This window comes from Cucumis melo, chromosome 4, assembly GCF_025177605.1.
Source record: "Cucumis melo cultivar AY chromosome 4, USDA_Cmelo_AY_1.0, whole genome shotgun sequence".
Classification (NCBI taxonomy): domain Eukaryota; kingdom Viridiplantae; phylum Streptophyta; class Magnoliopsida; order Cucurbitales; family Cucurbitaceae; genus Cucumis; species Cucumis melo.
In genome coordinates, this window is record NC_066860.1 from 10,116,122 (window position 1) to 10,130,351 (window position 14,230).

Genomic DNA, 14,230 nt, shown 5'->3' on the forward strand with positions numbered 1-14,230 from the left:
GGATATTTGATAGAATGTAGATCGTTGCAAGTCAAGCCCTTAGAGGGAAATGAATACAGTTTGTTCAGTACAGAAGCTGTGAGCAATGCTTTGAGCGATGGACCCATCAGTTCAGTCATCAAACAATTTCCAGATGTTTTTGAATGGCCAGAGAAATTACCACCTCGAAGAGGAATAGAACATCATATCCATTTGAAGGAGGGAACTAACCCGATTAATGTGCGTCCGTATCGATATGGTTTTCACCAAAAAGAAGAGATGGAGAAACTAGTCAAAGAAATGCTGAATTCGGGGGTAATAAGGCCGAGTACTAGTCCATATTCAAGTCCTGTATTACTGGTTAAAAAAAAAGATGGGAGCTGGCGATTTTGTGTGGATTATAGAGCTGTCAATAATGCCACCATTCCAGATAAGTTTCCCATTCCGGTGGTGGAAGAGTTATTTGATGAACTTGGTGGGGCAACCTTGTTTTCTAAGATTGATTTGAAGTCCGGTTACCATCAAATCAGGATGGTCGATGAGGATGTTGAGAAAACGGCTTTTCGAACACATGAAGGTCATTATGAATTTTTAGTAATGCCCTTCGGGCTGACCAATGCTCCAGCCACTTTTCAAGCATTGATGAATAATATATTCAAGCCATTTCTCAGGAAGTTTGTGTTGGTTTTCTTTGACGACATATTAGTCTATAGTAGAAGTGAGGAAGAACATGAATTTCACATGAAAAAGGTGCTGTCACTTCTAAGGCAGAATGAGTTATATGCTAACCAGAAGAAGTGTCACTTTGCAAAGAAAAAAATTGAGTATTTGGGCCATGTGATTTCAGGGGAAGGAGTAGCTGTGGATCCGGAGAAGATTAGGTCTATTTCTAATTGGCCACAACCTACAAATGTTAAGTAGATCCGAGGTTTTTTGGGACTAACAGGATATTACCGACGCTTTGTACGAAATTATGGGACTATTGCTGCCCCATTAACTCAACAGTTAAAGAAGGGAGGATTTCATTGGAATGAGGAAGCCACGTTAGCTTTCGAACGACTAAAATCAGCAATGATAACACTGCCGGTATTAGCTTTACCTGACTTTTCTAAGCAATTCGAAATAGAAGCTGATGCTTCGGGGTATGGGGTTGGAGCTGTTCTGGTCCAAGATGGAAGACCAATAGCATTTTACAGTCACACATTAGCATTAAGGGACCGTGCTCGACCAGTGTATGAAAGGGAACTCATGGCTGTTGTTTTGGCGGTTCAAAGGTGGCGACCCTATTTGTTGATAGGGAAATTTAAGGTGAAAACAGATCAGAAAGCACTTAAATTTTTACTTGATCAGAGGATCATTCAGCCACAGTACCAAAAATGGATAGCTAAATTATTAGGCTATTCATTTGAAGTAGTTTACAAACCCGGAGTTGACAATGGTGCAGCAGATGCTTTATCCAGGAAACCAGATGGGGTGCAACTGTTTGGATTATCTATTCCAATAACTGTTGACTTAGAGGTGATAAAAAAAGAAGTGTATCAAGATCCAAAATATGAGAAGATTATAAAACAGCTAGAGCAAGGGGAGGAACTGACTGAGAATAACTACTCCATGCAGAGAGGCTTGCTGATGTATAAGAACCGTCTGGTAATTCTAAAACAATCTTCATTAATACCAGTAATTCTTGATACTTTTCATAATTCTGTAGTTGGAGGTCATTCTGGTTTCTTAAGAACTTATAAAAGAGCAGCAGCGGAATTGTTTTGGGAGGGGATGAAGGCTGATATTAAAAAACACTGTGAAGAGTGTTTAACATGTCAAAGGAGTAAGTCTTTGGCTCTGTCACCAGCTGGTTTATTAGTTCCATTGGAAATACCTCAAGCTGTTTGGAGTGATATTTCAATGGATTTTGTAGAAGGCCTACCAAAATCAAGTGGATTTGAAGTAATTCTAGTTGTGGTAGATAGATTGAGTAAGTATGGACATTTTCTACCCCTGAAACATCCGTATACTGCTAAATCAGTGGCTGAGTTATTTGTGAAGGAGATAGTGAGGTTGCATGGATTTCCATTATCCATTGTTTCGGATAGAGACAAGATTTTTCTGAGCCAATTTTGGTCTGAAATATTTCGTTTATCAGGCACAAAATTGAACAAGAGCACCGCTTACCATCCTCAATCGGATGGCCAAACTGAGGTTGTCAACAGAGGAGTGGAAACTTATTTGAGGTGCTTCTGTAATGAAAAACCTAAAGATTGGTCTAAATGGCTGCCGTGGACAGAATATTGGTATAACACTACCTTTCAGCGTTCTATTGGAATGACTCCATTTCAGGTAGTTTATGGTAGGCAGCCTCCTACGCTTTTGTCCTATGGTAGTACACTGTCTAAGAATTCCACTGTTGAAGAGATGTTGCAAGAAAGAGATCTTGTTTTGGTTTCCTTGCGGGAGCATTTACGATTGGCACAAGAACAAATGAAACTGTATGCAGATAAGAAAAGAAGAGCTGTGGAATATTCTGTGGGAGAATATGTGTTTTTACGTATTCGTCCTTATCGCCAACTGTCAGTGCGCAGTAGAAGAAATGAAAAACTTGCCCCACGTTTCTTTGGTCCATATAAAATTGTTGAAAGGATTGGGCCAGTGGCTTATCGATTACAGCTGCCAGAAAGTTCTAAGATTCATCCCGTATTTCATGTTTCACAGTTGAGGAAAATGGTGGGACATCATGAGGGATCTCAACCAACTATTCAATTTGTTGATGAGAATAATGTGTGGAAGTCTGATCCGGAAGTAGCTGTTGATTATCGTGAGACAGTGGCTGGGCAATGGGAAGTCTTAGTGTGTTGGAAAGGACTTCCTAAGCATGAAGCTTCTTGGGAATCTTATGATGAAATGCAGATTAAGTATCCAGCTTTTCACCTTGAGGACAAGGTGAATTTAAAAGGGGGGGGGGGTATTGTTAGACCTCTTATTAAACATGTGTACAGTAGAAGGAAGAAATAGAATTTTAGCACGTGAGATTTAAATAGGTTAGTGGCGGGAAAGTTAGTGGAGTGACAGCTGTCCTTGAGTGGGAATTTTTGTTTAAAAGACAGTTGTCTTTTGGGGGGAAAAACATGTTCTGTTTTGTGGGTTTGTTAGCACATTCAGAATTCTTCTGGTTGAGAGAAGAACTGATTTGTTCTTGTATCCTAGGGTTGTAATTCTTACAATTCTAAAGATTGATAGAAAGAAATACAATAAAGAAAGTAATACCAATTTGCTGGAGTTCCAACATTAGGTAGGTCATAAAATTGAAAATTCAGGGATTATTTGGGCATCAAGTTGAAAGTTCAATATTAGACACTTTTTGAAGTTTAGGTACTAAATAAACGCAAAGCTGAAAGTTGGAAGAGTGAACTTATAGTTTTACTTTTCAATAAATAATCTTAAAGCAATTTTTTTTTTCTTATATAAGGTGGAGAGAAATGTCTAAGGCTTTTAACCAGATATTTGTTAGTTGCTTCCTAGAAAAACCAGATATTAGCACGTCACTAAAACATTCTAATATATTTGCATATGTACTATTTTCTGAATTTCTTCAGCAGTATGATCTATTGTTATTTATTGTTCTCTGTTCAAATCACGCTCTTCCAGCAAGAATTGTGTTTTTGGCTCAGTAGTCAATGATAAGCACATCATCATCTGAAGGCCCATAATGTATTGCTGAATTAAAATTGCAGGGAATGGAGCAGATGATATCTCATATCTTATATGTAATTATGCTGTCAGCATTCCAAATTTAGCGGTGAGATTCCCATGAACAATGCTGGTAACGTCCTTGAGTCTACCACCTCTGCTTCTCAGGAAGTTGGAGTGTTTTTAGAAGTGGTTGCTCTTTAACTTTTCCAAACTTTTATTTTGGAAGTCATTTTGTTTTTTTGCATATTGTCACATTAACTTTTAAGATTTATAAAAATTTAATAATAAAGCTAAAGAAAAAGAGAGAATTGGTTTCAATATTAACACATTGTTTTTGATATAAATTTTAAATGAGCAAACTTTTTTTTTTTTTGTTGGGGGGGGGGGGGGGGGTCTTTCTGCATTTGTCTGGGTGCTGTTGCTGTACTTGCACGAGAGTTTTGATGGATGTTCAAGGTTTTTTCCTTTTTAAGGAATGATTTTTTTTATTCTATTATTGATTTATTTCTCATTTTGTTTCTGATAACGTGGAAGATTGAGGATGTGGTTTCAAAGTTCAAGAGCATGCACTTCGAATTAGTTATCAATCCTTCATCTGCTTCATATGACAAGCTCATCTGTTATTGCTGTGGTTTATTTAAGGTATGGTATTGGAGAAAAGACTGCTAAACAGAAATTTCTTTTGAACTTTCGTGAGACCCTTTGTTTATTTTGAATAAGACAATTTAAGTTTGTTTGCCTTATTACTTTCTCAGGTGTAGTTTGTGACATTGGCTCTTTCTTTTTAAAATCCGATGTAGGTTCACATGGCCCTTGACATAGCAAATGAAATGTGTGATGCAGATTTCACACCATCAACACATGTCTTGCACTCCATTTTACATGCTTTGGATGAAGGCTGTGAATATAATTTGGTAAGCGTTTTGTCAACTCTATCTTTTACCCAATATTTAAAGTGAACTTGATACTGAATATCACGTGGTTGCTTCTGTATCTTTGGCTTTTGCTTCTGATCCTCTTGATGTGTGCACTTCATATTTGAATTTACATATCTTCTTTTGGTAATAGAATAAGTTTTGAATCTTAATAATGTGATTTTATAGTTTACTGTATATACTAATGGTAAAAGACAATGTAGCATCGACTTGGGTTTGCCCCGTGCTTAAGGGGGTGTCCTGATATCTTTCGGGATTCCAACTTTGATCTACCTATTTAAGCTATTAACTATTCTATGAGTTACATAATACCAAATATTGTAGGCATCTGCGCCTTGTTTTTATATTCAATCCAATTTTCGGATGTTGCATTCATTTTCCAGTTATGAGGAAGTGCACGCCTGCAGAAATGGTGAACGGCAGTGAGGAGAGGTAATATTAGCAAGAAAGAAATAGAGGGGAGACGATAAGGAATAACTTGAATACCGTTTAACTCATACTTAAAAGTTTGTCATCACTAGGTCAATCTAAAATCCTCATCTTGTTTTGCAACATATCATTATTTTTTGGCCTTTTATATATTGTCAATTGTCATGGAGGATCATAATGAACTTCTGTGAGATTATATCTTTTGATCCATGTGTGTGCAACTGATGTTGCAATTATGCTTCCATGCGATTTCCTTATTTTCTTGTTTCAATTATCTTCCCTGTGTTCTTTTTAAGACACACACAAAGGTTTATTTTGTGTGTGCGGGGTTTTTTTTTTTCTCCATATTATCAATGAAATGAATCATTGTTATAACACTACATGCTTCCTCTTTCTGCTTATTGCCAAGGTTCATCAAGTGTATTCACTCATACGTCGCCATAACTTGAAGCCAGATAGTGAAACCTTGAGGGGCATGATAAGTCTGAACGTGAAGATGAAAGATGTAGTTCCTTACACAAACTTTGTTTTGTTTTCACTTTAGGCTATTTTGCATGCTCAAATCTATTGCATTTCAAAAATCTGAACGTTCATGGATACAAAATTTTAAATTTCTTTTATGCAGTTTAAAGGTGCCTATGATATGCTTAAGGAATCAGAGAAAATGAACATAATTCCTACGGCTAACTTGTACAATGCTATCATGGCAGGATACTTTCGAGAGGTACCTTACTGCTCAGTTCTATCATCTGTAGTTAGTGTATTTTCTGTTTCTCGCATTCAAGAATTTCCGCTACATGTATTTGTTCTCTTATTTACATTTGATGATGTTATGTTATGACAACAGATGGCTCTTGCTTCTTATAGATGTGTGTATAATAAACATAATTGTGTTTAGATTAAACTATTAGTCTTTTACTTTTTTAATATTTTTTCTTTTATAATCTGTTTTCTTTGGTAGAAATTTCTTGTCTTACATTTGTCCTTTATTGGGTCTTTTGTTTTATGAGAAACCAAACACTAATCAGTCCAAACTACTAAAAATTATCTAGGCATCTGAGAGGGAGCTCTTATATTCAAACTCCTTGTTAGTTAACTCAAGCTGCAAGTCTATTTTGAGTAGTTTTGAATTAGTCCAACGTTCAAATGTCTAGGAAAGTTGTTAAGTATCTATATCTAGAGCTAGTGGCCAGTTTTGTGAAGTTCAATTAGTGGATATTGTTTGATGTTAACAAGAACGGGGTTAATTGGGTAATTAGTTAATATTTTAGGTTAATTCCCTTTTTACTTCACTTGTAATAAATTTCTATCAAGAAGAGTCTTTCCCTCTTGTACGAAACATATTATTTACAATCTTTGTTCTTGGAAACTACTCCTTGAGGTTACTTAGTGCCAAAATAAAATAATTTTCTGTATATTTCACAAAGAGAGAAGTGTTTTCTTAAATAACTACGAAGACGGAAAAAATAAATTTGACAAATATATTACAACCAATTCAATAAAATGTAAGACAAGAAAGAAAATAATTTACACTCCCCCTCAAGTTGGTTTGAAGATACCAATCATTGCTAGCTTGTCAATCAATTTGTTGAATTGCCTTGGAAGGCTTTTAGTTAACACATCTACAGGTTGTTCTGTTGTCGGAAGGCAGGTTATGCATATTACTCCTGCATTGATCTTTTCCTTTAAAATGTTCATTGAGTTCAATATGTTTCGTGCTGTCATGAAGGAATGAATAGTGGCTGGAAATTGCTGCCTTGTTATTACAGTAAATGTGCATGTGTGTTGTTTGCGTGAAAATTCAAAACTTTACAAGGCATCCTATTTATCAAATAGGTAGATGTGAGTACAGTTCCCGCCATAAATACTTAGAGACATGCATAGAAAACATAATGCATGTGCAACTTCAAGTAATTGCCTATTTTTTTGTTCAACAATTCTATTTTGTTGAGGGTATCTGACAGATTGATGCAAAATCCCTTTATCCTTTACTCAAATATGCATTGAAATCCTCAGTTCCATTACGAGAGTGTAAATATTGATTTTGGTTTGAAATTAAGTTTCAACCATATTATAAAACTGTAAAAAGATCTCTCACTTCAGATTTAGTTATCAATAAATAGACCCAAGATCTGTGTTTGTGATCACCAATAAAAGTAACGAACCATTTTTTTCCACTATGAGTTGAAATCTTAGGACCCCAAACATTTCTATGAATATGTATATACATGTGTATACATATACATATACATATGTCTACATATACATATACATATGTATACATATACATATACATATGTATACATTTTGAAAAGGAAACAACCTCATTTATTAATAAATAAATAATGAGACAAAAGTTCATAGGACAAAAAAATTATACAATGAGCATTCTAACCATGGATCAGGAGGTGCACCTGTACCTCTCAACTAGGTGGACACCCTCTTAGTACCTTCATCATATCCCTACATAATAAAAACACAAAACAACTAATAGTGTCCAAGTGCAGGGCTAACCACAGCCACGTAAGAAAAAACTTCTGATAAGACTAGGAATTCAAAATACAGCCAGACAAAAAGAATCTCAAACTGTTAGAATCACCAAAGGCCGTAAGCCAAATCTGAATCATCAACAAGGAGGAAAGATAAAAGCCTGCCAGTTTAGTAAGATATCTTGCATAGGGAAGTCCTTAAATTGTTTACTTAGAGAGGTTATGTCACATAATGAAACACTTAAAAGTGGGTTATTGAAGTCTTTTAAAGAAGATTAGTTATAAAATGCATGCAATGTATGCGAAATCTTGTAGTGCTAATTTTCTTTACCATAATTCAATAATTTTTCTTCTAATGTTATTATATATCTATTGTGAAGTTAACGGAATGATGCATTGTTTCATTGTATTAATTACTACTTTCATTCAATTAAATATATTTTTTGTATTTTCTCTAAACATTGGATCTCATTATATTATTTTTTAAGTAGGTAAATGCAAGTATGTATTTTGTTTTTCTTTTACACGTGCATCTCAAATATACATCGACAGAATCAATGCACCCTACTAATTCAATGTGTGTAACCACCTCCACCCCAAGCAGATGCATCCAAATCATCTATTCCATTCTATCTCTTAACATCAATTGCACTTTAAAAGTCACAATGGACACCCACACTCGAAAAGTCACAACCATTTACGAAGCACAACACTGGAAAAGTGACAACCACTCAACGAAGGGCAATATGGGAATTCATAAGAAATGTAAGGGCAAAAGAGACATGTAGAGATTTTCCCTACATAGCGCTTTTTAATATAGTAGAGAAGAGATAAACGTGTATGGGCCTAAAACGTCGTAGGAAGAAGGTGGAAGAGAGAAGAATTGGAAAGGGAAAAAGGGAAGTGGCAAGTAGTTCAAAAATTGCGTAAAGGATGGTGAAAATGCAGGTTTCATTGAGGGCAGTTTATGCAAGCATTGTGGGAAATAGAATCATGCACACTTTAAATTATGGAGAAGGCCAAATGTGAAGTGTAGAAGGCGCCATTTAATGGGCACATTGATTGAAAAGTATTGTAAGGAAACTCAGCAGCAAGGAGGAGCACTTACTGAAGTAGCAAGAAGATCAACTCTTTGTGGGGTTTTCATTTTATATATTTAATTTTAAACAACCGTTTTAATGAAGAAAGAATAAAAGAAAACTAGGGTATATAAGAAAATAAGCCTACAAAAACCCTGCTAAAAAAGGGTTCCAAGATATTGCTTAGAGTGTAATTACAAAATGTCTTTGAAATTGAAGTCCAAAGAGAAACGTGAAACCTCACCAAGGACTAAACCTCACTAGGTCCCTCACCACATGCTAAGCACTCTCTTCTTTCTCTCTCCCCGTGATCCCACAATATAGCACACACCCCGACAAACCAAACAGTGCACCTTTCTATTTAAAAGGTAGATGAAGGAGGAACTCCTCGACTATCAACAAAACGTACCACTGGCGAGCAAGCAAAAAATCAAACTCTTGCAACAAATAGTTCTTAATGGGTCTCAGATACTAACACTCAAACTCCACCCCCTACCATTTCTAGGCTTCTCTATTATTCTCAATGTATAATTCTCTTGTACTTTGAGTTTATTATTAATAAAGAAGCTTGTCTCCTTTTCAAAGAAAAAAGATCTAAGATACTAACACTTCCAGAGAAGGCGATCCAAATTTTCCTCCCCTTCTGTCAAAGAATACAAAACAAAAAGGATCCATTAACGGAGACAACTTTCTCAAAATCCTATCAATTGTATATTGTATTCACACAGACAAGCAAAACTTGCTATGCAAAGAGCCTTACTTTATCAAAGACCAACTCGACAGTAGGAGAAGGATCCACTAAAATCCTAAAGAATGACTTATAAAAGAAGCTCTCCATAAGTTTAGGACTCCGAACACGGACATTCCTTCTCCCCAATCTAAAGTCAAATCCCTCGATCAAGGAAAGAAGAGAGACCACCTCCATGTTTCCCTATTGGACAACAGTCAACAGAATCTAAAAGAGAGAGAAACAGAATCCCTATGGGATGGGTTCATAGCTTGGGCTAGGGATTGCCTGCCTATTGGCAACGTCGAAGCGTGGGAATTTGGTAGTAAGCTTTTGGAGAAGATAGATTAACTTCAGCAGTGATCTTTTTTGAAGTGATGTAAAGCTCGAGGGGAATGTACAGTCTTGTTTTAGTTCAAAGTTGCAAGGGAATGTTTCAGATGTTTTCAGAAGCTGGGGTTGATCGACTTTTGCTTTGGCTCTCTCAATGTCTCCCCAAGGTCCCTGTTTTGACTTCAACTTTTAAGCAAGTCAATCAGAAGGTTGAATATGAGAAGCAGAAAACCTTGTGGATGTTGTAGTTGGATCAAGAAAGTCGGAGGTTCATGGGCCAGTTTCGAAAAATGGAGTATTACTCAATCAGAGATGAATATGGAAGTTGATGTTTCCATTGATTGTGTCACAATGGTGAACGTTTAAAGGGGTTGTTGTGAGGTTATGTCGTATAACATCAAAGAATGCATTCAGAAGGACTTCGAGTTTGGGCTTGTCTTGAAGTCTTTTTGCATGATATCCGTGGGTTTATGCAAAAGTAACAAGGAGAGTAGGTAAGGTTGTCAGGAGCAGAAGATGATCAGAGTCCAAGAATTTTCTATGCACAAGTGGGATTTTAACTTCGTAATCGAGGGCTGGAGATTGGGCAATCTCATAAGGATGGTTCATGAACTTGTACATTACCTTTCCTTCGAACAAAAGGTATTGTCTCTTTGCTGGTTGACTTGGACGGAGGGCTTGTTGAGTTTGAAGAAGATGGTGGAGAGGTGTTGTGGATGATGTCTTCTTTATTGGACGATACCCATTTGCTGGCACTTGGATAATTAGAGACGTGGTTCGGTGTAAAGGAAGAAGGGAAAAATGCAGTTGAATGTATAGTTGTATTTAGTTTCTAATATTAGTCTTTTATATTTTTTTATTATTTTTTTCCAATGATAATTAGTTTCCTCTAACTTATATTTACCCAGATTTTTTTTTTATTGAGAAATAATTCCCTCCAAAAGTAAGTGTTAGGTTTGGACTCCTATAGGCTATAACTAATTCTTCCAAATACTCTGCAGAAGAACACCTCTGACGGATTTATGGTTCTCAAGCAAATGGAACTTGCGGATGTAAAACCAGATTCCAAAACTTTCAGCTATTTGATCAGCAATTGTGAATGCGAGGAGGATATTATCAAGGTATCAAGGAACTCTTGAAATTTTATTTCTAATTTTACTTGTGACATTATTTGCCTAGTTTTTATTCCTGAAGTGACTGCCCAAAAATCAGTTCTTGTTATTTGTTCTTAGAATGCTATGTTGAAAACTAGTCTAATATCACTGAAGCATTTAACATGCTAAAAGCCTTTCGAAATTGTAGGGAGAATAGAATTGTAGACTACAGGAAAATGTAAGTATCAAGGATATTCATTCTAGTTTAGAATCACAACTAGCTAGCATTCCTACAAAATTCTGCAATATGGAGAATTTGAATTTTTGTTTACAGTATACCATGTCTGGTATGGAAGAAAATTTCGGAGTATTGTGATTGAGAGTTTTACTTTTATTTTTGAAGTAATTTAATTCTATTGTTGCTTGAGCATAGTCAACTGACACAAGACGTACACTCTTGACCAAAAGGTACGTTTGAATCTTCCACCTTTCAATTGTTACTCGAAAAAAAAAATGCATTGTTGTACGTTCATATACTTCAACTTGTAATTATGCATCGAGTCTCTTTCCAGTACCGGCGGATTTAGCATAGGTCTAAGGGGGCGAGCCTCCCTCAACTTTATTGTCTTTATATAATATATATAAAGAAAACTACTTATTTTTTAATATTTATAGTTACTGTCAACCCCTCTTCCAACTCAGGTTCAAATCTTACCTATGTAGTTTATTTTCCATATTTTTCTTTTAGTCCCCTGTCAATATATTTTCTAGATCCTCTACTGCTTTCCAGCATGCATAACATTTTTTATTAGCGTTTCTTTTAAGTTGATGGATATTAAATGAGACTTTATTCTTGAACTTATGCATGTGTTAACTTCAATCCTTTAATTTTATCCATAATATTCCAATACTAGTTCCAACCCGCACTTAGTAAACTCCTCTTTCACAGTTGGGACTCTGGTAAGCTGCCAACTGACCATATATTTAAATCCTTGTATTGACTATGCCGTATAACTAACCTAAATGCCTAACAAACTATGCTTTGTACCAATCACTCAGTACGTTGTTTTTTCTAATCCAATTATTATTCACTTTGCTCTTTAACCTATAAAAGCCAAACATTATATGAATTTAGAAAGAAGCCACCTTTCTTCCTGCTGCAGTATTACGAAGAACTGAAGAGTTCTGGAGTTCAAGCAACAAAGCATGTTTTTATGGCACTTATAAATGCATATGCTGCTCATGGACAATTCGAGAAGGCAAAACAGGTGCTTGATCACAGGTCCATGCTTGTATTCATATGAAGATTTTCATAAAGAATCACCTGAAGTGTGTGTAGTGCAATGTAAGATTATTTAGACGTCATTTTATCTTCTAGGTTATATCAGATGAAGGAATTCCAGTTAAGAACTGGAATGAAGTTAGATGTGTGCTAGTCTCTGCTCTTGCTTCAAATGGCCAGACAGCCGATGCCCTGAAAATTTATGATGAAATGAAACAAGCTGAATGTGATTTGGATTGCAAAGCTGTTTTCAGTCTTATTGTAAGTTGAACATTTGTTCTTGTCCTAATGGATGAGTATTTCCTCTTTAGTTTTGTAGACTAAAAAGCATTTCCTTTTGTTTCCAGGAACACTATCCATTCGATGGGCCATTGAATAGAATGCTTCAGTTACTTGGTGATTTGCATCATGATCTTAATGGCTGGATAACTTGTTGTAGCAAAATTATCTTGTTTTCTATAAAACATAACGATCTGAGGTTCATCCTGAAAAATTCCTTGCTTACTTGGATGATTTGATTTAGATTTATTATTCTCCCATGATAGAGAATTTGATATATAAAGAATCATTGCTTTTTATCATTTTGGTAGTTCAACTGTTGATCTATTGAAGCAGCTCAGTTACAGATGCACTAATGATGAAGCAATAATGGGAATGACTTTTGATGAGGTTAGTTAATTCCTTTCCCATTGTATTTGCAATACAAGACTGTCCACTGAAAGCGCCTTTTGATATTTTCGTTGAATGACCCGACTTCTCAAAAATGATTATAGGAGTGGTTTCACCCAAAACACTTTTTCAAACATCTCTTCAATGTGGCGAAGTAATGAATTTTCGTCAAGTGACTTGACCTCTTGAAAATGATTATAGGAGTGGTTTCTCCCGAAACACTTTCTCAAACATCTCCTAAATGTGACGAAGTAATGAATTTGGTTATATGCTTCTGTGCCCTTGTTACTTTCTAAGTGGCAAACACAGACGATTCAATACAATTAGCTAATTCCTTTATAAATCTCATTCAATTCTTATAACCATAATACGGGTTAATCTTGAGATAAATCTCCAAGCTTAACTTACAACTCGTTCTTATATCTCCAGGTTTTCTCCCTCATTGCAGACTCTGAGCCTACATATTTAGAAATAGGTTTACAATTGCTTAAATTTATAAAGAACGATCTTGGTCTTTCTCCACCACGGAGATGCCTCGATTTTCTCCTTGGCGCTTGTGCTAATGCCAAAGATGCAGAAAGCTCTCGCCTTATCTGGAAAGAATATGAAAATGCTGGCCTCCTTTACAACACCATTAGTTACTTACGGTAAGCACTATGATGCTGTTGCTCATGTTTCTTTCCCACGCGTCTTTGCTCTAACTTGTTCATATCAAGCTTTAACAATTCGGTTTGCCTAACCTGTCCATGGGGAATTTTTGCAGGATGTATCAAGCTCTTTTAGCATCTGGGGACTCAAAATCTGCAAAAATTTTGCTTGGTAAAATTCCAAAAGAAGATGCTGATGTTTGTTGCATAATTAAGGGATGTAAACGGGTTTATTATTCTAGAGCAAAGAAGAAAAAGCTGTTGAAAATGAGCATAAATAAGTGAGAGGCTTGAATAGGAAAGTAGGATGGGTATTAAAATTAACTTGTAGGAGTAGATAAATAGAAATAGGCAGAGATGAATGTCGAGCCTTTTTGTTTGCTGAATCTAATGCCATTTTGGACTTAATGATGGAAAAAGAATATATGACATTTGTTCATGTAGATAGAGAATTGAAAAGTTGTAATCAAATATTTGTTATCAATGAAATCATAGAGAAAAATTAATTTACAAGCCATTTTCTCTTCCCTCAGGTTTAATATTTACAGTTTTATATCAATTTGGACGCTAAATTTCAATTTCAACAAATTGGATGTCAAGTTTTAAATAGTGTTGCAATTTTATCCCCAGTTGATTTTCGAGGATTTGTCCACTACTTTTATGTATAAAGGAACAAGTATTTGATCTTATAAATTTATTAATATTAATAAAATAAAGTTTGGTTATTTTTTTAAATCAATGTCCAAATTAACAATGATAAAATTGATTATTGATTAATTTATCTAACACCATTTCACACTTTCTTCTTATGAGCAAAATTGTATGCATATTTTTATATTTTTTTAGGGTACATTTGAATTGACTCGAGAAATAACCAATTTAA

General features: G+C 35.4%; 1 protein-coding gene across 1 annotated transcript in view; it reads left to right on the top strand.

The window, feature by feature from the left end:
• LOC103494956 (pentatricopeptide repeat-containing protein At4g04790, mitochondrial-like) overlaps positions 1 to 13,860 on the top strand; it is a 29,941-nt gene extending 16,081 nt beyond the window's left edge. The window contains exons 5-16 of the mRNA XM_008456342.3: positions 3,705 to 3,769; positions 4,198 to 4,305; positions 4,464 to 4,577; positions 5,437 to 5,532; positions 5,653 to 5,751; positions 10,657 to 10,776; positions 11,913 to 12,017; positions 12,128 to 12,292; positions 12,379 to 12,509; positions 12,622 to 12,700; positions 13,130 to 13,347; positions 13,464 to 13,860. Of these exons, the coding sequence (XP_008454564.2) occupies positions 3,705 to 3,769; positions 4,198 to 4,305; positions 4,464 to 4,577; positions 5,437 to 5,532; positions 5,653 to 5,751; positions 10,657 to 10,776; positions 11,913 to 12,017; positions 12,128 to 12,292; positions 12,379 to 12,509; positions 12,622 to 12,700; positions 13,130 to 13,347; positions 13,464 to 13,632 (1,469 nt within the window). The 3' untranslated portion in view covers positions 13,633 to 13,860. The remainder of the gene's footprint in view (positions 1 to 3,704; positions 3,770 to 4,197; positions 4,306 to 4,463; positions 4,578 to 5,436; positions 5,533 to 5,652; positions 5,752 to 10,656; positions 10,777 to 11,912; positions 12,018 to 12,127; positions 12,293 to 12,378; positions 12,510 to 12,621; positions 12,701 to 13,129; positions 13,348 to 13,463) is intronic.
• The last annotated feature ends 370 nt before the right edge of the window (positions 13,861 to 14,230 follow it).